General features: G+C 42.0%; 1 protein-coding gene across 1 annotated transcript in view; it reads left to right on the top strand.

Moving 5' to 3' along the window:
* The window catches only part of atad2b (ATPase family AAA domain containing 2B), a 36290-nt gene extending 11286 nt beyond the window's left edge, over positions 1-25004 (top strand). Inside the window, exons 21-28 of the mRNA XM_068753591.1 lie at positions 188-381; positions 468-627; positions 2536-2658; positions 3357-3482; positions 15335-16072; positions 16403-16524; positions 22244-22372; positions 24963-25004. Coding sequence (XP_068609692.1) covers positions 188-381; positions 468-627; positions 2536-2658; positions 3357-3482; positions 15335-16072; positions 16403-16524; positions 22244-22372; positions 24963-25004 — 1634 coding nt within the window. The remainder of the gene's footprint in view (positions 1-187; positions 382-467; positions 628-2535; positions 2659-3356; positions 3483-15334; positions 16073-16402; positions 16525-22243; positions 22373-24962) is intronic.
* The last annotated feature ends 658 nt before the right edge of the window (positions 25005-25662 follow it).

Genomic DNA, 25662 nt, shown 5'->3' with positions numbered 1-25662 from the left:
AAGGGAAACAGTCAAAGATCGAGTTTTAGATGTGACTGCCTGTTCACTTTGTTGCTCATGCAAAAATACAAATATTCCAATGCCTCTAGGTTTCTCCTTTGGTGTTATATTTTTAGGTGTTGTCTTTGATAAAAGCATGGAGTGTTTGCTGCTCACCTTTTTTTTCTTTTCACTCATCTTCCAACAGAGAGGTGTAAAGAGCTGCTGCCAGTGGCAGAGGCTCCAGGCCCCAGAGTCCTGTCTGCAGAGGAACAGCTCCGCCTGGCTGAACAGGAGGAAAGCACACTGCGGGAGCTCAGGCTTTTTCTCAGGGATGTTACCAAGCGCCTGGCCACGGATAAACGTTTTAACATCTTCAGCAAGCCGGTTGACATTGAGGAGGTACTCGGTGGCACGCCACATGCTAGTGTCACACTCAGAATTTGATGAAGCCACTTTTTTAATGCTTTCTGTGTTTTACATGGCAGGTGTCGGACTACCTGGAGGTTATTTGCAAGCCTATGGACCTGTCAACCGCCATGACCAAGGTCGATACCCACCAGTACCTGACAGTCAACGACTTCCTGGTGGACATCGACCTCATCTGCAGCAATGCGCTCGAGTACAATCCTGACAAGGATCCTGGAGGTGAGCAACAATTACAAGGGCATGTTTCTAGGTATATTAATGCATTAAAGTCTCTGTATTCTGCATGATATTTTTTTCTGATTGTTCTGTGATGGTGTATTAAATTTTTCTTTAATGATTACCGGTGGCGTGAAACAGAAAAAAAAAAAAGATGCTTGTACAAACAGCCTTTTTCTTTTCTTTTCCAAAAGCTTGAAAATAAATTGGGTTTCGGCTTATTGTTGTCGAGGTGGATCCTTGTGTGACTGAGAAAAGAAAGGATAATAGATAAGTTGCTGTAGCCAGAGTGGTCTGCGCTGCCATCCTGCATCTGTTGTGTCATTGTGAATGTGAATAGCCCAAGAAGAATACATGGGCTACATCTCTATAATAAAAAAAAAACATGGAGGAATGAGGGAAAAGCAAGATATTGCATCAAAAGATTTACTTGACTCAAATCCCCAACAGTAATACCATGTTGCTCTCTGAAAGCTGCTTAGAGAGTAGGCCTTCGGAGCCTGCAATTGATGTGACCATTTTAAATCTTGCCTTGTGTGTTTAGCTTCTTCAGTTCCCAAGGACATAGCTGCCTTAAAATAATGGGAAGCAATTCTCTCCCCAGCCCCAATGAATAAATCATATCTCTGTTTTTGCAGGCGAGGGTCTGGGTCATTTGTTGGAATGCCGGGGCTACAAATGATACACTAAAGGGGAAAAATGCAATTAAGCAGTTTAATAAAGAAGACTAACAAAGCCCCCGCCCTGCTCACGCAGTGTTCGTCCCAGGGAATATGGCCCATACCCGGCACAATTATGTTGCAGAGGAAGCTACATGTGTTACAAATGCTGGGGGAAAAAAACCTCATTATCTCTCAGTCGTCTGTTTTTCCTTTGCCTTCGTACTATATTATATTTCTGTCCTTGATGTACAATCGTGTTGGCTTCCTTACCTTCTCGGCTTGAAAAATAATGACTATGTCAAAAGGTCTGATCTCTGAGCTCCACGACACGGTCCAGTGTCACAAATGCTGCTTTGTTGTTTGAGAAACTGGCCATGGAACCCATAAGGGACAGTGTTTTATGTTAATGCTTTCTTGTTTTTGCCCCGTTGGGGAGGAGATGCAAGACTCACGAGGGTGCTGATGAGCTCTCGTCACCACAGCTGACCTTTGACACCTTTTCCCGCTTAGTTATTTTTGTGTGCAAATTTACACACATTCTGGATGCATTCTCATTACGAATACCGCACACACATACGAGTGAGCATGCACACACGTACCTACACAAACAATTTGCCTCCATTGCAATTAGGCTTGCCATCCTCCAATTAGAGAGAGGAAGTTGGCAGATTGTGACCCTCTACCACTCTCTGCCTGAACTGTTCTCCGTCTGCCTGCTGTAATGAGAGACTGCCTGTTTACACTCGCTGTGCTTTTAGCCTGCCTCTTGGGCTCATACTTGTATTTTCCCTCCATGGATGCCTGAGCAGGGGAAAAAGGGGGGGCGATTTAATGATGCTAAGAGAAGAGTGTTTCTGAAGGTGCAAGCGGCGAATAAAATATAGTATTTTATATATCAAAAAGTTTTCATATTGCATGTCCATGTTCTTCTGTGTGCATATTCAATGTACCCATCTTGGTGTTAAATACTGTAGTTCAATGTTATCCTTTTATTCCCACTCTGAGAAAATGCTTCAATCCCCTTTCTCACCGACACACGGTTGGACTTTCCTATCGATTCTTTGCCTTTTGTTGTTAATAACACGCAGAATCTACTGCAAACTATATTCCTGCAAACCCTTTGATGATAAATCAGATATATCAGATACTGCTAGAAGTACTGAATGCCCTTGAATAAGCACACACATTCGGAAAACCACAAATGTGTTCAATGACACGAGTGTTATGTTTCACTGTCTCCTCTCCTCAGACAAGGTGATAAGGCACAGAGCATGCAGTTTAAAGGACACAGCCCATGCTATATTTGCTTCTGAGCTGGACCCAGAGTTCGATCGCATGTGTCAAGAAATCAAGGAGGCACGTAGAAAGACGGGTAAGGAAATCACTTTGAAATAAACATGGCAAATAATGTTTGCCAGCGGCGTAAGACGCACTTACTGTTTTATCTAAAAGCCGTAACACCCTTGTTGACACTTTTATGCACGGGGACATGTAAAATTCAGAGATCTTCCTGTAAATATGTGGAAACATGCAGGCTCAAACATCCATCAATAAAGGTCTTAAATGTAGTAGGTCTGATTTAAAAAAAATAAAAAAATAAAAAAAGAAAAAGAAAAAAAGTAAATAAATCTTACATAACATTTTCCCAAAATTTAGTTCAAAATCATACTTTTTGATTTGGGTTATTGCTTTTCCAGAAAGGTTCTGATTTTGGATTACTGTAAAAGGTGTGTGAGGAGTTATTGGAATAGATTAGTTATGGCCCAATTCCCAATATCTAAGTTAGTTTTGCAGGATCAGAAGTGAACTTCCTTCAAGGGGAACTACACTAGTGTAAATATTTCATCTTCCAGGCAAGGCTTTCCTGTAAAGCTGTCAATTAGATCAGCACGGCGTGACGGCGAGTCGTGCCGTGCTGTATAGCAGTGACGAATGCAAATGCTGTTCTGGTGTAAGTTTTTGTGCGGATGTGGCTGTACCTAACTCACCATATCTCAGCATTTAGCAATGTGAACACCACACACAGTGTGTCCTCTGTTGTCAGTAACTGACCCTCAATGCTCACTGCAGACGTCCAGACGCCAGCTCAACCGACGGCAGCTCTTAACGCTGTCGGAACCAGAAAGCAGCCGACTGGAGAAGAGCAGACCAAGAGCAGCACTCAAGGAGAGGCCACTTACAAACCATGCACCACTCGTGAGTCCCCAGACCACACTCGTGTATATACTTCAAATTGTGAAAAGAAAGATTGATGATCATTACAGTTTGTTCATGCATACGTGTGTTCTCTGGACCCCACTAAACAACTTTTCAGAGCCGTTTTGCTCACATTAGTCCACATCATAAATAATACAGAGGAACTTCATAAAGGCAAGGTGGTAACACGTCCAGTTCTGAATGAAATAATAATACACTAAGTGGGCTTTTAACTCAAACACACTTCGACTTTGCCACGCTTTTTTTTGTTTTTTTGTCTGTGTGTGGCTTTTTTCGCAGCTTCAAGCAGCTGTGATGTGTTACGACAGCTTCCAGATGTATGTGGTGCCACACACCTGCCTGCTCATGCAAACGCATACATTCCTCAGCAGTTGGAGAACACACTGGGGCAACCTCATTAGTGGGGCCGCTCCCTTCTAACTACACAGAACGTACCCATGCCGTGGAGCAATTACAGGCCCACCTGTGGCAAACGGCAGGTGCCTAAGGGTGATGGGAGGGCCAGGTATGGGTAGGGGGCGGACTAATGAGGCTGTTACGTAAACAAATCTGAGGTAAGATAGATTTGCATGTAATCTGAAAAATGCCCTCTAGCTTCCACCTGAGCAAAACGAGGAGAATGAGATGAGGCAGCAGCTGTTAAGAGATGTGCAGATTCTACAAAAGATGCACATGTGTTGGGGTGTTTAGCTACAATCCTTTGGTTGAAGCAGGTAAGGCAAAAAAATAATAAATAAAATAAAAATAAAATACTATACTTTGTTGCTGCAAAGTTTATTGCACATTTTTATGTATATGTAGTACCTTTGTCCAGCACAAGGTGGAGCCTGTACCTCATGAGAGCGCTCCTAATGGAAGCCCCACTGTGTGGACAAATCATTGCTGCTCCCTGGGAGATGGTCCCATCTTGAGATGAGGGCCATTGTTGGCCACCGTTAATACTGTAAGAATTGAGGCATGTTGAAATATCAAAATCATTAGAGTTTATGTTAACCAGGAGGAAGTTGTATACATTAAAGGATAATTTAGGTTCATAATTTATTTATTTTTACTTTCTCCTCCCACCCCCCCCCTGAATTTATGGAGATTTGATGCATGCAAAATCAGATATGCTCCAGTCAGATGTGATTTATTTTTGGGTAATGGGTGGAAATATATATATGCATATTTCACCCACAGTCTAGTGTGATGCAGAACATCACAATCACTCACGGCTACTCGAATTACCATATAGCTCAAACAGCCTGTCTGTAAACAAAAACAACATTTGATTCATGAATGTATGTTTACTATTTTTATTTCTGTCTGTATACTTTATTTTTATCACGAGACATTTTACAGGTGATTCGTAAAGCCTCACATCTCAGTGTACTTCAGCATTGCATAGCTATTAGGCTAGCTTTTGTAGCTGTATATAACGAATAAAAACTATTCACATATCAGAAAGGGCAAAAAAAATAATCTAATTTAGAAAATTATCCAAATAGTTTTGTTTATTAGCTAATTGGTTAATCACGACAGACCTCTTTATTTTGTGAGGAACATCTTGCATTAAATCCATATATGCTGCTTTTAGCTCTCGCAGCTTATCTACAAAGCCAAATGCCACAGATGCAAACCACCAATTTAGATGCTCTGGGGAGAGTCGTTATCAGCCTCCACCAGAGGTTTAATTAATTAGGCTAACTCAGGTGATTAAGTTGTGACACCAGCAGTCAGTTCTCACCTGGAGCACCCCAACAAGGCAGCTATTAGGTTAATTGATCACAGAGTCAGTCATGTCTGTATGACAGAAATTCAGGATGAAAGCACAGTAGATGTGATTGGGGTAAGGATATCCAGGGCAGTTTGGGGTTGTTGGCTTTACCCTTTGCCGCAGAAGGTCAGGACACCGTGGACGGATAAAGATAACTCCTAGATCTTTACTTACAGGGGAAAACGAGTTGTTTCTGTAGCCGTCGCTCTACAGGGTTTCTATCTGGGTCACCTGTCCGGCTCTACACCTGCCCTTCTTTTCTGTCTGGCAAAGGGTTGAGAACTGCATGCATGTATAATGTGATTGAGAGGGGTGGCAGGTATGGCGCGCGCTAAATGGAACTGTGGGCAAAGTAAAAGGAAAGGCTCTTTTAAAGTGGAGGATATTTTTGACCAAGGCGTTAAAAGGAATGGTCATATATCAGCGCGTTTGTCGAGATGTAAATGGCTGGGACGGGCGCTGCAGCTACCCGGTCAGACGGGAATAGGACAGTTGTGTTAATGCACAAGCGAGAAGGAGGAAGGATGTGGTTTCCATTAATCCTGCATGGATAGCTCTGTCATGATTTCTCTACTTGCCGTTCTTCTCTTTACCTCCCTTGTCTCTGTCTCGCTTTTTTTGTCCCGGGAAGAGCAGAAAACCCAAGGCCTCAGTCTTGTTATTCATTGTGCGCCCCCACAACGATCCATTTCATATCCAATGTGTTCCTTTCATTGATAATTGAGTCACCCACAACGTTGTTCAGCAGTCAAGTCACCTGACCTGTTTTCTTCCAAATATCAAAGTCTGTCTATTCTGTCTATTCTTTTGGTTTTCTTAAATGTCAAAGTCTAAAATTGTTAGCTTCTTTCCAAATCCCTCCCCCCGCCAAAACAAACAAACAATTTGTCAGCAATCTCATTCAACTCTGCTTTCTGTCTCATGTTTGTGTGTGTCGATTAGCACGTTCGCACAAAAATTACTTGATCGGTTATCTTTTCTTTTGAGCATGAAACAGAGAAAAACTGTTACATCATGATTCAGTACATAGTACAAGTTTTCATGCATTATTTTGCAACTGGATTTTTTTTCAGTATTTTTATCAGCTGTTCTGAAACTGCTTGACAGATTTTCATGTAATGTGGTAGACTAGTGGGGAATATGCCCTAGAAAGAACCATTGAAGTATAGATTAAGGTCAAATAATAGGGCAGATTCTTTATTGTCGTTTGCATTGCAAGATCTCCGGATATTGTGATTTATCATGTAGGTTGACTGTTCAGGTTGGATTACTAATTGGAATTAAGCTAAATTAATTGAGTTAAACCAGACCATTGGGTCTTATTTAGTTTAATTTCTGCTGCTGTTTTTACCACTGACAGTTGACTTTATTCCTTATCCCTTATTCAACTGTTGAGCAGTTTGCTGGAGAACAGCATTATGATGCAGTCTCTGCATAATGTGTCCTCCATATTAATCAATAGTATGCCCAAGGCAACATCCACCAGGCGGTATTCATGTAGATGGAACTCTGCTGTGCCTTTGCCTTTCCCCTGCCTAGTTTCTCACACCACAGTAAACAGCCCGCTCCTCTCCCCATTGCCAATGTCAATTCATCAGAAGACCATGATGGGATATTTAAAGTCATAACAAACAGTCAAGCTTCCTTTTACCTCAGGGTTAAGTAGTTGCTGCCTAAAAGGATGGCCTGGATTTTACTTGGTAGAAAAGGACACAGCCTCTGACTGTAGTGCACAATGAAATGGGTTAATACCATGGATGTGTGTGTGTGTGTGTGTGTGTGCGTGAGCACACACATTGTAGTTGTAGTCAAAGCTATCATCTTCAATTCCTGTGTTCTACTATTTCTGGGGATTACACTGTTTTTTTTGTTTTTTTTTAACAATTTATTGTAAGATTATAGTCAAATGATGTGCAGATAGTTAGCCAGTTCACATCATTATTGTTGTATTAGCTGATCATTAATAAATGTATGGTCTGTCACTTATCCTCAAACACTGATTTAGGGAAATTTCACACTTGCTTCGTAGGAGGCCCAAAAGCATGCATCTCATAATCAGTTTCTTCAATTGGCTTTTTGTTAATTTTATATTTTAAAGACACATTTGACTTTCAATGAGCTTTTGTTATGTTTCTATTATTCTGAGTAGGAGCTGTGGTGCATCATTTTTGTTTTTGAAGTCGCAGTGGCATCTGTGTCCTTGGACACAAATTGTCCACCCCCCCAGAAACAGAAACGTGAATGTAATAATCAAAATAATGTCTGCAGTTGATTTGGCCATGTTTGACAAGCTGATTTTAGAGTAGTGTTATTCCACACATTTTATGGGCCTGGTTGTTAAAATTAGATAACAGATTTTGAGTTATTACTTTTGACCTATTTTTCAACTTTAAGCTGGCATTGAATGTGTTACGTACCGGTAATGCTCTCTGAACAGTGTCATATTTCTAAGGGAAACAATTAGACTAAACCAGCGGTCAACATCCAGAAACAAAGCATCTTGCCTGGAAATGAGATGGCAACTGTTAGGAACGGATATTGATTTTCCCCAAAGCTGCAGCTGGAGTATAAGGCAAGAAATATCTTGAGTTACACACTCTCACCTCCAGGCAATCTCCAATAAAATCCATTGGAAGCATGCAAAAAAAACCCAAGCAAATAAGCGCTCAGTTTAAGCTGCCATTTTGTGGGCACAGATGCCTGTTGGATGCCTCTGTGGCACCAAGCGTGAAATGAATGCAAAATCATCCATGATGCCTCATGCTTCCATTTATTGTTTTAGGTTGTAGATGAGCTGACATCAGTGTTTGTGTCTGCGCAGATTCATTCTCTATATCTGTGATTCTTTACACTTCCATTTCTGTCTATTGACGCTCCTATCAAATTAGATGGCGTTGTGGGGGTGATTCTCTTTAAAGAATTGCTATTCCTTTGCAACACAGTTAGTCGTGTTGTTGTTATTATTGTAAATGGCCTTCATATCTCCACGAAACAAATAAGCTCGGACAGTTGCACTGAAATGATTGAGTCTTGTTATTCATTGCCTTTGTGCATGTGCAATAACGACAAGCTGTGCTGCCGGAGGATGTTAGAAATGGAGGAGAGACAGTGAGGGATGCCGTCTAATGCCATACGGAAAGAGATAGAATGCTAAGAATTCCTCATGACGACGATACACTGTATGTTTACTCCTTTTGCACATGCTATAATAATTGTGTTGTACAGATTATGCAAGGATAGGATAAAGGAGTGGGCCTCTAACATTCTCCATGTGTAGCTGGTCATCTCGTTGGCATTTGTTTTTTCCTTTGTTTTTTTTAGCAGATGTTTTTAAAAGAAAAATCACAAGTGGAATTTGGATTTAATTTTGTAGTATGATTTGAGCCAGGGAATATTTTTTTATTAGATTTGGTGGTGATTTTAGCTTTAAAGAACTATTGAGGTGGATAGGGGCAGATAGAGAAATAGATTTCCTTCTTGGACAACTTTCCAATGTATATATAGATAATATAGCATCTGAGTCACCACCGTTTCATTACAGGACTCCTTGAAGTTTGAATCAAAAATCCTTCAAAAAAAATTCTACATTCTTGAAACTACCAAATGGGGAAACCGGAGCTGCGTTGAAGGAGGTTTGTGCTGGGTAGCCTCCATTCATTGTTTACAAGCTAAATGTTCTATTTATTTACTGACTATTCAGATGGCTCAACTTGGAACATCTCTTGAAAAATCTGTCTTTCACAAATCACATTGAGATGCTTCCATGGAAAGATGGATGGTTTGGATTTTCAAAGGATTGGCTGGCCTGTCACTGAAATTAAAGCTGATCTGGTACATTGCTTTTCATGATAAAGGATTTGTCTTTTTTTTTCTGTTTCACTCAAACACGAAAGAGGAGCTCAGCATTTAGGCTGTACTATGACAGAAAACTATGCGAGCCCCCCCCCCCCTGGGCTTTTAGTCTCACTCTTCTTTACCATAGTGGAGTCGATTAGTCAATTTCAGTCAACATCAGAAGCTCGTAAACGCAAAGCAGCTTAATGGGTTGCATTTCTTCTCTCTGCTCGCTTCTGATAAGTTGTAATTGACTGGAGCAATTGCACAAGCAAGATCTTTAAGTGCTTTGTTAGTTAGTAGACTTATGGATTTGTTGGTAAGATCCAAGTACACGTTGGACTTCAGCACTACTCGAACTTAGGTTGATTGAAAGTGAACTGTTATCGGTTTCTCATTAAGTTCAGCCTTTGTAACTTGGTTTGCATTTGATTGCGGGCGTGTTTTGAAGATTCTGTTGCTGGTTATCTGATTTAAGTTACTCCAATACTCTGAATGGTGGTTATTCACATTTGGAAAGCAGCTCACCATCACATCTTTATTTAGCGCCTTCAATTGTATGTGTCACACCTTTATTGGGGATTACAATAAAATATTTTGTGAATATCCATTTCACTATTGGGTGCACCAACACTGTGTGTATTTATTTATGTGATACAATAGCTGTTGGACACCATTCCCCTTGGAAGTATCTGGTCTTCTACAAACGCAGTTTTAACTTGTAGCCGGTTAAATGAGCTTCCTGCGCCGTTACCGCGCAGGCCGTTTGGAAGTTTGTTTGTGCTGGAGGTGACAGACCTCCCTCCCAGAAGGCTTTCATACCTCACGTGTAGGCTGACATCTCCCACACTTGGAGCTTCTGATACACTCGAGCACATCCGTCTTTAGAAATGAGGACACCACGTTGCACTGTCACCCCCACTGGCCATTTACTGAGCAGCCGGGGAGAAGCACAGGGAAAGATTAGATTCTATGACTGAATAATGTCTTCAATTTCTCTAACCCATGAGTGTATTCACGGCTATATAGTATAGTGCCGGTATAAAGGGGGGGAGACAGCCACCTTTTTAGTTGCTGGTCCCTTGAGCTTTTCTGAGAGGTAGAGAGATAGTCCATTAAACACAGACATATGGGGCTTTGTGTTTTGTTTGTGTGTGATTTATAAATGCATTATATAAAATTAATGTTAGATTTGAATTGCATGCTGATCGCAAACATGTTAATGCCCTGCTGTATTTGATGTTAGACAATTGACATAATTTGATTTAAACACTGACCAGAGACGACCCAATTTTATAGCAAAATTCAGGCGCATTTTTTCTTTTTTTAAGAGACCATCATTTTTTGATGGGGAACATAATGGAGGTTGAAGATGGTGGCAGCACTGACTTCCCATGATGATATATTGCCTTTTCACTCGAGTTAAAAAAAGAAAAGAATCCGTACCACCACAGTCTGAATATTAATATTTTTATCCAAAGGGTTTCACAGCGTTTACAAGCTCAGTCGTTCATTCACACCCTGATGCGAAGCAGCTAACCTCCGGGGTAATTTTGTGTTATTGTCTTGTCCAAGGACACGCTGACAGGAAAAGGGTGAGGATCGAATCGTTAACCCTGTGATGCGTGGTCAACCTCTTCAGACAATTTAGTGGTAGCTCGGTAAACAAACCAGTGGAAGCCATCCAAGAAATGGTTCTAATATACAGCTTCCAGTCAGATTCGTTCTTTTCGTTAGTGTGAGTCTGACTGTGTGGATGCTGGACAGGTTAAACTGAATAATTGTTGTGTTCATGAGGTGTGGGACAGTTTGAAGTTGGTTTAATATTATGTTTGCACCGAGGACCCCTTTATAACAACTTTAAAAGGGATTGGCCTCTTGTTTTTATATTCATACTTGTGTTTGTTAAGACAAGTTAAATGAATAAATGTAACTTTGAAGTCATCAGCAACCATTGATGTGAAATGATATTCAGCAGTCATCGCAGGGGACTTTTGTGCTGTCTTAATCACAGCTCAGTGGACTGATTAAGATTAAAGAAGAAAAAAGGCTGTAATCGCCAGGAAGGCATAGAATCGGGAAAATATTCAAGAATAAGAATAATCAGATTTGAAAAAAAAAAGGAGTACATAATGTCAAAATTAAGTTTCTTAACTTTCAACTTCAAACTCCTCCCCATCAGTCTCAACTGATGAGAGCAGGGCAGATCAATACTTCATTAATCTTACAAGATTGAGTTCCCAATTCCAGTCGATTGCAATGAACCAGGATGACAAGAAGCAGAGTTGGGTGCCAGGTTGTGCCTGTGGCCATGTGAGTGAATACATCTCTATACTGTATGTATAATAGCCAGCCCAATGCTGGGCTATTGGAGTGTTGCCGGTCGTGGCTCGGTTCGACGCGCTCTGTGGCTACGTCTTGGTTTCGCCGTATCCAAAACAAAGGAGAGTCCAGAAGCGGGTTTCAGAGAATAAAATGTCACTAATGTATTACAAAATACAACAACTTAAAATATTCAATAAACCCGAGCATCTGGGTGCAGCGATCCCGCCAGAGCGGTCAAAACCTATGTGCCCTTCCGGGTCAACACCTGTTCACCGTCTGATTGGCCCTGCCTTATATGCCCCACATGGCCACAGTGCCACACAGTGCACAAAATAGGAAACGCACTCCATCGGTTGCATTTGGCTTCTACAGTATGTGTGCAAGAGCATGCAAAAACCCCAATTGTTGTAGTGACCCGAGAGGCAGCAAATCAACAATTCAGCCTAGTAATCTCCAGATAAATTGGTTGTGTTTCGTAGATGTTGAATTGAGGTAAAAGGCAGGCCTTTTCAGCAGTTTATAAATCATGCATCAAAAAGCCCAATGAGGGAAGTATTTGTTTACTTTGTAGGAAAGCAGCCTGTCTGCATGAAAACCTTTACATGTTTTTGTCATTATCAAGCATTTTTAGGATATTTTGAAGTTGTACTGCAATAATAGTCAGCCATTATGTCATTATTTTAAATCCTTTGAAACATCATTAATTAATCCTTAATTAAAATGTATTTTGCACAATTATACCAACGGATGTCATCTAAGTGCTGAACAGCTTTTATATAATCCCACGTTGAACATAGTCTCAGTAATGATTATAATTCAACTTCACCCTGAAACCATCTTTAAACCTTAGTGACATTGCCTTCTTACATTGTCCTGACAGATTCATATTTCACATGTGGCCCATTTTTGATGCTCTATTTTCCTTGCTCAATATTTGAAAGTCTAATATGTGATATATTCAGTTTGGATTCCTTTTGTAAGTATTCTTCCTTTTTGCTCCAACTCGGAGCTAAAATCTGTCACTTTCAATCCGTGACTGATACGAATCTCAAATCAATTTGACTGCCACACACATCCCTTATGGCAATTAAATGACATTTTTGAGCACACACATCTGTAAGAAAGTTTTTTATTTCTTTCGTGCTTTTACTGAAAGTTATTTTCCTTGAATCCGTGTTTTCCAGCATCAGTGTGCACCAGTGTTGGCTCGGCGCCTATATATGAATGATAGAGAAGTCATGATTAAGCATTATATCTGGAGGCAAACAAAGACAGTGTTCTTCATTGCTGATGAACCACACACACTTAGTCTTCATAGGTTTTAGTCTACAGTATTGAGAAATGCACGGCCCCTGGAGGACAACTTGTAAATGGATAGTTTTAGCCTATATATATATTTGTTGTTTTCATAAGGTAATGTATGTCAGCTTTGATTTGGATCTGAGGAATGCCTTCATTAAGTTTGCTGCGTGCTGTAGGCAACATCGGCCTTTTTGTGAACAGCTTCTTGCAGACACAAAGACGTCCGTGATACCGAAAATAAAATGTTCCAGCACCTAACCCCCTTGAGAGTTATTGTTGATTTTTTTAAATTGATTAATGTACATTTTCTTATGGACTAAACAAATGAGAATTGTGTATATTAATAAGTTTTAATAGGTTAGCTGCAAAACTACTTTTTTTTCACTAAAACGGCATTTTTCCATGTGAAGATAAATACAATCAGTATGTGTGTCATGGTGGGTAATTTGAATATTCCTCCCCCTTAATAAATCTTGTGTTGGTTAGGCACTTTTAATTAATACAAATTGCTCTGGCTCCCTTCTCACCACCTCTTTATGTCCCCTATAGGCATATCTCCCCTCTGTGATTGGCTGTTCATGCTCCGACAATTTTCATGCATTATTTAAGAGCTGACCACGACCTGCTGTTCGCTACCATTCTGTCTCACCTAATCATGGATAGCTGACCCCATTAAGACCTTCACTGAATTGAGGATTGCTTGGGCTGGTTTGACCGACGATGCAGATGTTTGCGTAATGCTAGCATACAGAATTATCTCGGAGATAAAGATTAATGGCATATCTTAAGTCTTATCTTCACCTTTACCTTCATGGGTTCTCTTTTCACATCTCTGGACATCTACTTGCTCCTTAGTGTGTGCTCTAGTCTATCTCCTCCTTCCAGCTCCAATAGATCAGAAGGAACCCAAAACTCAAGCTTTAAACCGCCTTAAGACTACTTCTGCCAGCTGTCCCTGTGCCCACTTGAGAGAGGCTCTCTGGCAGATTTTGGCACGGTGACTAGTGGACAGACTCCCAATCACTGCAGTATTCCTTGGCAACAAGAAGAAGTGTCTTGTTGTTTCATTCAGTCTTTAGTTCTATAGGCTTCCTCTACAGGGAATACTATCCAGTTCTACTCCTACCATTTTAACATATTTTAGATATAATCTCTGTAGGTTTTTGATTACCTTTTCTGTTAAATGCGCACATTTTGTTTTTGCTTTGTTTCCGTATACGCATCCAGGGCAATGCTTGGTACTTTTGACTGAAATGCCGATTTCCAAAGCAAGTACGTCAGCCCATGCGTCATGTTTTAGTACCCTGCGGTTGAGATTTTAAGTATTCTTTGAAACCCCTAATGTCAAGATGTAGGTGTTTTAAAACAAGTGCTTGTTGTACCTGAAAATATGCATAATAAGGAATAGTATACATATTAATTTAGATTGACTTTTCTTTTTCAAATGGAGCAGTGTTAGCTGTCACCAAGTGTAGTAATACATTCCCCACGGGTTTGACTTCTGAGCTGGTTGTCACTGACAATATATACATGATTGGTCATTAAAACAGTCCGCTGGGGAATTCCATTTCTAAAGAGGAAAGCCTGAGCTCATCAACAGGAATTGTTTAACTAATTATCCCCCTTTTGTTTCAGTTTTCACGGTACAAGAAACATAGCTTGCAGTTAATGCGATGCTTGTATGTGCGTGCTGTTCCTTCTATCGGGAGCACATGCCGAAGCGAAGGTTTCATGTTGTACCTCACTCTTAGTTATGAGCAACGTGCGTAATTACACTAAGATTGAAAAGAAGAGCCTTGGTCAAAAGCGTTTGACTGGCAACAAATCCAACTTGTGGCTTTTCTGTGTGGAGTTCGCATGTTCTCCCCGTGTCTGCGTGGGTTGTCTCCGGGTTCTCCAGCTTCCTCCCACGACCAAAAACATACAACTTAGGTCCAGGTCATTATTGAAAAAGAGAATGAATTCTCAATTGACTTACCTGGTTAAATAAAGGTTAGATAAAAAACTTCGGAGAACTCTGTTCAACAATTTAAAAGGTGTGGTTTCAAGTGACATATTTTAGGACATACTGTATGTTTCATCAAAATGGTAGCACCACGGGCTCCTGTGATAGCTGAGCTCCTCTCGACACAGCTCATTTTATGGGGCCTTAAACTTTATATTTTTTTCCTCTGCCAGGGACTTTTTTTGGTTTGTGTGTTGCTGTGACATTTTATTATAGCACTCTCACAAAGAGCAGGCTTTGGTTGTCCCCTTCTCCTAAAACTCCAAACACCATCTGTTGTCATTGCTGTCTAACATCCATGATGTAACTCGGCTGTTGTCGCTGTCTTGTTATCCTCTGCCTTTGCGCCACTGGGAACGCCAAATATCCCAAATTTAAATGCAATTTGCAAGCTACGCTATTATACTATGTGAGGACAACAATGTGTTTTAGTATCATAGCATACACGTAATAATACACATCATTATTTTTATAGATGTCTGTTAATGGAAGTAATCTGGTCATTTTGTATTGCCTCTCGCTCGTTCTGTTTTGTGAATGGTTTGCGCTTATTTGTTGATCTCAAAACATTTCCTCGTCTTTGTTTTGCTTTCCTCGCTGCATTTACAGATCATACAAAGCGAAAGTTTCGCCGACGGCCATCTTGGGGACGGGGCATAATCCGCAAAAAGAAGAATTACAAGAAGGAAACGGAAGAAGAGGAGGAGGAGCCAGAGGTAGAAATGGAAGCTGCGGGGCCCAATGACTCGTTTTTGACACAGGATGAGGAATCATCTTGTGATACCATGGGCCCACAACCCAATGGCCATCATCCCCATCTCCCTTCTACAGAGGAGGAGAGCTCCAATGAGCCCCCAGTTGCAGCTCCTTCGCAACCCCCAAATGCCTGTGTAGCCCAAGAAGAGTCGACACCTAAAGAGAAGGAACCAGCCAAAGAGGAAGATTCAGAGAAATCAGATAAACCGACCGAGTTGAACTACCTTGATGACGGCTGTCAGACGAAGGCAGATGGGATTAGCAGAGACAAACAGATTGACTTCCAGCCTGTGGATGAAACATGCAAGTCTTCAGATGCTGAAGCCCGGCCTGCACATACCGAAGGCATCCGGCTGTCACAAGCGGACTGTGTAAATGGCAACGAGTCAATGGACAGTCTGGACTCCCAGATCCTCAAGGGGGCTGATGAAGCTGAGCGAATGACTCCTCAGAGCACACCCGAGGGCCTGAACGAGAATCCTGAACAGGATGAGCACAAAGACAAAAATGAGAGTGCTCAAACTCAGGAGCGCCCTCCCCAGGATTGGAGGGCTGTAACAGAAAATGCTGAAAAGGATCCAGATAACGAAGGTATTTTCTGTGCGGCTCTGTTAGATGCGTTTTCTTCTTTTGCCATTACAGTAAAGTAAACGGCATTTTACCGGGAATCATTTAACAACACAGCGTAGTTTATCAGTCGGAATTTGTTTTTATTATTGAGTTTCAACTGGGTCTGAACTGAGTATTTGAGGAAAGGAAGCTTTACATTCTCAGGAATTTTATAATTCATTCATTCATATAATGTGCCCCCAGTCAATATGCAGTTTAGTTTTTGGGTTAAGAAAAACACGCGACCACACTGCATTTGTTCTTTCTAATCCTCATTGCTAACCCTTTTTCCATCAATAATCATTTTACTAGGATGTTCTAAGGCGAGGAAAAGTGTGTCAGAAGAGGTGAAGGGACCTGCTGAGAGGACAGAGGAAGAGCAGCCACCAGTCTCCCCCCATCCTCCAGTAGTGGTTGACCATCAACGACTTCTGGTACATTTTCCCCTTTAATACGTATGACTCTTATTTGCGGTATCCATTTGACAAATGTTAAGCAGAGATAGTATCTGATTAATGACAAGTCTCCCATTATTTGAATGGGGCCTAAAGCGCCTAAAATGTCTTGTGGAATGGGACTTCAGTTAAGAAGAATGGGTAAACGCAATCATGAGTTACTAGTATTTATTTTCTCCTCTAATTGGACCCCCCCCCCACCACCACCACCTCTGCATTGGATGACTTCTAAGGCTTATCCCTCCTTTCCACTCGCCCTGCTGTCTTTCCGTTGTCTCCCCCCTTTGATATTTCAACTCTTGATTTTTGCATGTCCGTTTTCTGAACACGGAGCGAGCCAATTACAGCAGAAAGAGGGTTTTCACATTTCAATCAACAGGTGGTGTTCCAGCTATATCTGAAGGAAACAATGACTCAAACATGAGCTTCTTTCTGCCCCACTAAAGCCTGTGCTGGGATGTGTTCAAGGTACATAGAGCATGCAAAGCTGCTTCGCTGTACTTTTCACTGTCACTCTAGGGTCCCACCTAATACCCCAGTTGTAAATTGGAGCCTCGGCTCAGTGGGCTCCCCCGACGCCGCTTCTTATTGATTGGGTGGGGGGGATCAGGGCACTCTCTGCATTGTAATTGATGTAAAAGGAACTGTTCTAACATGGGTCTACTTCTTTCATCCATGCTCTGAAGTGACAACCAGCTATCAAGTCATTATCTAGGAGCTATTTCTTATATCCCCTGGGCATGATGGGGTTGGTGGGGGCACATATCTTGCCTTACCAAACTGCACTCTGTCTTTCAAACTGATTGACAGGCTCTTAGTTGGCCTGATCTCAGTGCTTCGACTGGCTGCACCCATGAACCTCTACACACAGAACTAATCTGGAGGTTTATTTGTTAGCGGGGAGGAAGACGGGATATCTTTAAGAAACAGATCATGGCCCTGTGAATAATTGTTTTTCATCCCTAGCTTACGGAACAAATTGAATATCCGATGCGCAGAGTCGCCATTTAAGCAGATATTTCCTGGCAGGACTGGAACTGGCATTCTGCCTGATGTAAATTAGGGCCTGCTGTGACTGTTGCGCTGTTCCTCCTCTCTTCTGTCAGTTGCGTTCATTGATGGTAGGAACCTCATTATTTCTGAAGAGGCTCTGAAATTTCTTTTGAATTAAATACAGTCAGTGTTATAAGTTTGTTAACAGACCCCGTATTCAAAGCCTTAGGGCAGTGTTTTCATTATTTCAGTGTTTGAATTCTGCCTTTTGGAGCCACAGCACAGTTATTTCTGTGATTTATCCGCCCCCCCCCCCCATTAAAATCTGTTGCTGTCAGCTTTATTGAAAGGATGGTTGCTGTTTTCTTGATCAAAATGTATTTCTCAGTATGAATGCGTTGGTTCTTTGGCTTGTTTTTCTTACTAAACTGCCTATACAACTGTTTTCTTTCATTAATAATCAGACGGTTCACCATAAATGGGCTTAAAGTGGATGGATGACAATGCAGTAGCATGAAATCCAGTCTTGCCCAGCACTTCTCCATTTTAGCAAGCACACAGATTATTGTGTGCCTTCTGTTTTCTTTACCAGCTGCCCGGAAGGAGTTAGTGTGTGGAGTCCTTTGGCTTGTTGCTTTGCTTTACAGCATGCCAGGGTTCCCTTTTTACATAGAAGCCTATCAATACAAGTGGTCCCATTTCAGTTTTTATACTTATGTCTTCATTTTGAGCACCGGGACCCTCCGATAAAGTGGCCATCATACATGCCATTTCAAAAGACATTAACATTTGTGCTGGACTGGAGTTTGAAGTGATTCTTTCATTTCTATTCATTCCAGCTGATGGCTCTGACAGTGTTGCTATTTGCATGTAATTGCATGCCAAATAGCCATGCTGTTTGGCAATGCATGTATGAATCAGTTGTGTCGAGAGCTCACATAAACATTCCAGGTTCTTTCTTTCTTGCTTGCTTTTCATTGACCTCTTGCCAGTCCCTTTCAGATGATTATTTGCGCCCTTTTACATTAATCACACCTCACATCCCACTCAACCCTCGCCTAGCTTAAAGCCAAGGTTGGCACGTAGCATTATGGAAACAAGTTTTTAAACGTGTGTGCGTCAATGTTCCTGGCAGTTGGAGTTTTGTCAATAACTGCATTACAAGGAAACCTTGCATCGTGCGAGGCCTAACGCTGGGTTGAAATCATTACCATTATAACTGCAAGTAATTTGCAGGGGGTGCTTTTTCTTTTTTTTTGCTGGTAAAAGCTACAGGATACGGCATTTAAAGAAATATAATTTATTGTGAATATATATATTGTATTTTTTATGTAGATTAAGATGGATCTTCAACAAAATTCCCTTCCTTCAGCATATTATGAACAAAGATCAGATGGCTGAGACGTTTCTAGTGCTTTGATGTTAAGGATAAAGTCTATTCAAGATGGGCCTGTGACCCCAGCAGGACCTTTACATGCCCGGCGGAAAGGGATGACCACTTCATTTTAATGACAATGTCATCCTGATCGCTCCTGACCCTTAATACGCTATCTATATTGCCTTACCTGTGTGAGAAGGGCTGCATTGAAAGCCACATGATGTACCACTGTGGCTCTGCACCCCCGCCACCGGAAAAATCAGCATCCACTACTTGCGCCACATCCACCCCGAGGTCACAAAATAAATTCATGGTGTTCATAATGACAAGCAAACCAGAATCATTTGTAGTTAATTATGTTGCTAGTCTTTGGTATTAAGAAATTGCCAAACTAACACCAGATGAAAGGGGGGGGTGGGTGAATTGTTCTCTTGAAAGCAGACATTGAAGGCTTAATGGCGTCCCTGGTGTCGGTGACTGCTGGGTTCTCAGCACTTCTTGTTTTTGCCTAGCAACAAATGCTAACTTTTCTTTCTCTCACAGCATTGTCTAGGAGTAACTGTGCACACAAACACAAACACACATCCATTGATCTGTTAAAAGCTCCTGTTAAAATATGTTACATTTTTGGAACAGAATCCTAGATGGAAAGACGGGGGTGCTTAGGTTCTTCCAAACACTGAACAAACAATTTGCCCTGTCCATTTTAATTACCCCAAAATATGTCCATCACATTGCCTGTAGCCTGACTTCATACCGCCGTTTAATATTTCTTTTTATTCCTGTTCTTATCGGACTCAAAAAGGAGATAATTTTGTATCGACATTACCCCCCCCCCCCCCCCCCCACCGTTATGTCGAGCCATCGCGGTCCTGGGCTGCTAATCAGCACCCCCTGCCACATAACCATTATTCTGCTTTGCTTCCTGATGCCACTCTCACCTAAACCCTTTTTAGCTCCATCTGGCGTCTTGAGTAGCATGGGAGCTGACAGAGATGTGAGTAAAGAGAAAGATGTGATTGGGAAGGGAAGATGGACCGTGGAGTTTAGAGGCGGTGAGGTTAAATGGTCCATATCAGTAGAAGTCTTTAACGCATGGGGATTACTACCCTTTTGTGTACTCTGAGCTCACTCAATCACCGAGCCCATGTCGGACACACTCGCACTGCTCTGGAGATCCCGATCAAGCAGACAGAGGCTGGGAATTACTCTGCTGCAATCAGAGGGCTAACAGTAAGGAGAATAAATTGTGGAGATGCGAAGAGAGAGCGAGAACGAGGAAATACTGAGAAGAACCACACGCTAAGAGCGAACAAGAAGGGGGGGGGGGGGAGGTTTGAAGAGGACGTGAGCAGATCCTGTATGAATTATTGAAATAAGTGGTAGGTGTAAAGATGCAGTATAAAGGAGAGAAGGTGGCTGAGAAGTAGCGAAACGCACTTAAAGAAAAACATGGCGAATGTAGTGAAAAATGCAGACCGATAAAAGCACGTTCTGAGCCGCGTCGCATTATTTCACATGGGTTGTAACGATGCGCGTTTAAGTTTTTCTATACGTATATGCAATTGGCATCGCGCCATGATGTGCTCCATTCAGTTCTCTTTTATGAGATGCCATGGCTGGGTGGACACCTCGGAGCCCTCTTGACATTAGACCAAAGATACTATATAAAAAGAATCCAGTAAAATCATCTCAGTAGAGAGCTCTTCACGAAGGCAGCGGTGACGCTCCTCATTATGCATGAATTCTGAGTATTGGAGACAATTGTATTGCGCCTTCATCCAGTTTATTTGTCAAGGGGCCCCAGAGTTATTCAATTTGCCAGTTGGAGGTTTTTATGTTAAATGCATATTTCCGGTAAATCTTCACACACTGGAAGATTAAGTTATGGTAATGTGAATATTTCAAAGATACATGCATCTCCTCCATTGGGTTTAAAATGATAAATATCCCGAGCTGAGAGAATGATGGACCACTATTTTTATTTTTCACAGAAAATGTTTGTTTCCAATTCTATTTTCTTTAATGGCTGTGTGTAAAATCTATATTGGAGATGCAACGTTTAACATTTGTTTGGATAACGACTCCGTAAATGTTGAGAAGAAAGCAGAAATTAGTTTATTTTTGTTGGCGCAGAAACGCTACCAAGTGTCACTTTTTTATAATGCTGATTAATAATGAATGAGGGTGTGGGACGGAATAGTTTTTAGAAGGTGGTAATGAGGTTCTGTGATGCTCCACCAAAATAGAGTACCGGTAGTCCTCCCCGTGTCCTTTGTCTCCCGTCACTACCGTTGACATTGTTAGGCCTGATGATTATCCCAGGAGACTTTCTTAGACTCTTCGTCTGTGCTGCTTGATGGTATAAAGTTAATACATTGAAAATCTGGAGACATCTTGTGTCGACGCGGGTGATGTTTCAGATGAGGGATGTGATCATGGTCGATCTCAAGGACGGCTCATGATTAAGCATCTTTAAATCTGTTGGAGGTATTTGTGCTGATGAATGACGTTCTGCTGTCACGGTTGCATTTCTGGCCTCTCGGGCTGAAGATCTTTGTGTTGACTTCGCCTGTTACTCTAATCAAGACGGCTTCTCTGATTGAAACAAATCAGTCAGAGCACATTGTTAATACGATCATAACCTTTTTACCCTCATTTTTTCTCTTTTGCTTTAGTGTAATTACTTTCCGAGACATTTGCTGATTAAAATCTTTGACAAACATCTGTGTCTTATTAATCTTGACATTGGCTGGCTTTCATGTGTTTGACACATGGTCACCGTCTCTCTCTCTTACACACCTTTATGCACCATTTATTTTCTGTTGAGGTTTCTCTTTTTTTTTGCTTTGTGTCAGTGATTGCAACTTTAATTACTGCGCTCTAACTGTCTCAGTCCATGCATTCTGATGAGCCTCTGTGTTAAATAGACACCAACACGCACAGACCTTAGCTGAGGTAAAAAAATGTGAGGGACCGGTCAATTAAAAGGACCTTTGGCTGTCCACAATGTTTTAATTAATTAAAGTAGCAGTGAAATTTAAATTTGCTCCTAATTATGGTTAGCCTTAATTAGCTGTCATTCTCATCTAAATTGCTTTTCAATAAAGCTGACCTCCGCATGCCTCGTCTCCGTGCACCGACATCAACCCTTAATAAATATGCCTCTCTGATTCACTCGTTCATTTTCGGTAACCGCTTGTTTCATTGTCTCTCTATACAGACTTATTGATGTTGCCGCTGACACGTTGTGCGTCTGCAAGGTTTGTTTGAGCAAGTGATTCTTTCTGCTTCATTTGTAATGATTTGATTTGTGGATTCTCCCAGGCTCTACTGGAGGTGGCGGTGCAGAAGAGTGAGGGCTACAGTGTGGAACAGTTGGAGCGGCTGTACTCCCTCCTCAGCCAGCGCATCTACGAGCACCGCCGGGAGTACGACAAGACGCAGCTGCTCGAGGTCAGAATCGCTCGTTTAGGGGTTTATTAAGTGTCTCTAACTGCTGTCAGTGCAAAATCCTTCAGAGTGATATGCAGTAGGGCTGCAGCTATCGATTAAGTAATCAATTAATCTATCGGTTCATTCATTCGATTCATGAAGTAATCGGTTAAAAAATACATGAAAGTGTTTCAGACTATTTTATAGACGTATGAAGAAAAATGTTAACGCCTGCAATAACATTTATTTTGCTCTGCACAATCATTAGCATTAAGATTGCGCTTTAATTTCCCAAGAGCATTCATTGCAAATAACAATAAATACAATTCCTGAGTAAAGCCTCACACTGTATAAAAAATAAATATATATGTCATGTCATGTCATTACAAGTGCTTTATTCAAATAAGGTTTGACAAAAAAAAGACCCATATTCATTGTCTAATCGCTCTGGACAGAACCGGACAGTGTCTCATACATGAGGAAGCTGCTGTGTATTTTCTCAGAACCCAATTTGGCCATCTGCTGCTGCTGTCGGCACAGACAGCAGGGCAGGAATGGCGCTGTCCTGGTGCCGGTAGCCAAACTGGCTGTCAGGATGTCAGAGACAGGAAGTGAGAGAGGGAACGAGCAGTCATCCAGGTGGTGCCGCCGCTTGTAGACAGGCCGGCTGGTTGGGGAAATGTCGGGGTTCATTTCAAACTTCTAGGCTAAATTGGTGTTTCCGAAGCAGAAATGTCAGCTCATTTGGCACGCGTTTTGTTTGCCTGTGTTTCTAACACACACACATCTTGGCTCCACTGCTGGCCGTCTCCTCGTGCCTCCCTCGGGCATGCAGAGATGTGCCACTCGTGTGCAAAGCTGCATATCCATATGATCGCTGAAACCAATTCCACTTAATATCGCGCTCTGTTCCAGTGTGAGGGGTTTGTGTCCATGCTGGAAAGATGAGTGAAGCCAACCGTGTCCATATATTTCACCCCTTTACTCCCTCCCTTATTTAGAGTCTGGCTTAACTGAGCCTTCCTGAAAGGATGACCTTTCAGCAGATGGAGTGGGCTGCACCCTGATTCCAGTTAAAGGCAGGGGGGGGGGGGCATCACTGCTCTGTACACAATAACATGCCAACTATATTTCCGTGCACAAATTGGCATTCATATTGCCCAGGGCCTAATATTTCATTTTGCTTGTCTCCGACTGCAATTTAATACTTTATGAGGGCCTTTGACCTTTTATATGAATCTGATTGGTACCAGAGACACATGGCCCTGCTCAACAGAGTTGATCTTAATAAGGGTTGTTATGTCTCTGCTTATTTGCACGTTTGCTGCAGTAGCTTCTGACCTCCGGGTTATTAAAAATACTTCTTTTTTTTCATTTACTTGTCACTCAAAGGCAGCATCAGTCACATAAATGTTCTTTAACACATTGCATTTTTAGGTCCATTCACTGATTTAACGGTCTTGTTCTAATCCATGCAGAAGAGATTTTTGTACCAGTGTTAAATCACATACAGACAAAACCCCGTCATCAGACAGGCATCTCAGAAGTTGCCCCCACCCCCACTGGCAGTAGGCTTTGTAGAACAGAAAGCAGCCTTTAGCTTTCATCTTTCTGAATCTGCTGTGGGTCGGTACCGAGACGACACCATCGCCCTCGGGACAACTCATAAAATTGTTTTCCGTCAGTTTTTTCCATCTGTGGAAAAAATTAATCCTAAATAGAAAATGACGTCTTGCTTCTTAAATCACCAAAGATAAAACATCTATTATTATTAGTTTGTCAAGAAACGTTTATTTTCTAAAATACCCTGTCTAAAACGTGATGCGTTGAATTCAAGTCCAGCTTAAGATTTCCAGATTTCTGGTACATTTAGAAGGTCAATACTAAGAAAAACAGCCCAAGTTAGGCTTGGGTCACTTCTAATCAAATATTCACTGAACTGTCTATGATGTCGGTTTTAATTATATTAGTGTCTGAGCTCTGCTTAAAAGGGATGCTACTGTTAGAAAGAACGTATGCATCACGAATAGTTTCTCATTAGCGCCTATTGGCTCACAAGACAGTTTAGGTTAATAGCTGATAATTAAGTGCCGCTATTTGTGTAATTACACTTTTACTGCGCTAATGTGAGAACTCGGCGAAGAACGACAAAGCCTCTCTGGAAAGTTCACTTCTCTTGAGAAGTGCAGGTTTGCTGTGAAATTGATAGCTCCCAAGTTTTGTTGTAGATGTTGAAATTGGTAGGAGCTTCTGTCGCACTGACTCAGCTATTCCGATGACTGAACACACACACACACACACACACACACACACACACAGGGTAGCACCACCCAGGCATTAATCACGATCTTATGCCGGTTAACATCCATCTCCGTTCCTCCGGCCGGCTCTGTTCAGATTTAGTCCGTGTCAGACTCTGTTGCTTTTCTCTTCCTTTATTTTTTTTTCGGGGGGAACCTCCTGACTCATTCCACCGCAGCTCTGCTTCGTTTAATATAATTCATCACGGTGAAGGATGTTGTTTGCTGTGAGAAGTTTTCAGGCACTATATCGAAGCCGCGTTTTGCTGCGCTGGCGGGAGACTAAGCGGCGTCTCTATTTGTGTGTGCAGGAGATGGAGGAGAGGATCCAGCATTATGATACATTCCTGTGAGGTGGAGACAAATACCTGTCAGGTAGATCCTCGACATCCTGGGACCACGAAGAGAGCGAGAGAGTCCTCCTGACGACAGAGAGAATCCGGTGCTCCTCCTCTCCGGGCCGAGGAGACCCAAAGAGGAGATGTTCAGTGACATTCTGTGGTGCTATCATCTCAGGAACCTGGCCAGGCCCAGCCTCATTCTGCATAACCAAACTCCTGAGGGCGCGTCGGCCACACACACACACACACACACACACACACACACACAGACACACACAGGTGCTATTTGGGTGCTATCCTTTTATCCATGCTGCTCTTTGGATTACTTCATAACCTGGACGACTAGCAAAACCAACAGATGCGTGATGTCACATCGCAACCTGGTCACGCCCGCCTGGCGCAGGCTGTGGAAGCAGTGCTCACACACACACATACACACACACAAAACCAGACACTCGGGAATGCATGCATTTCTAGCAACACGGACCAGAAATGTGCGTGCGCGCTCACACACACACACACACATGCATTCAAATTGTCACCAGCAGAAGTGTGAGTGCGGAGCGCTGCAAGGAGATGAGGTCGGACAAAGTTCTGGACCATTCCGCTCTCCTCGCCCTCGAGAGGAACGCTTTCTCACCGGTTGTTTGCTCCATGCTTTTTTTACGTG

The sequence above is a fragment of the Brachionichthys hirsutus genome, chromosome 20, assembly GCF_040956055.1.
Source record: "Brachionichthys hirsutus isolate HB-005 chromosome 20, CSIRO-AGI_Bhir_v1, whole genome shotgun sequence".
Lineage (NCBI taxonomy): Eukaryota > Metazoa > Chordata > Actinopteri > Lophiiformes > Brachionichthyidae > Brachionichthys > Brachionichthys hirsutus.
This window is presented reverse-complemented; position numbering and strand designations above follow the sequence as displayed.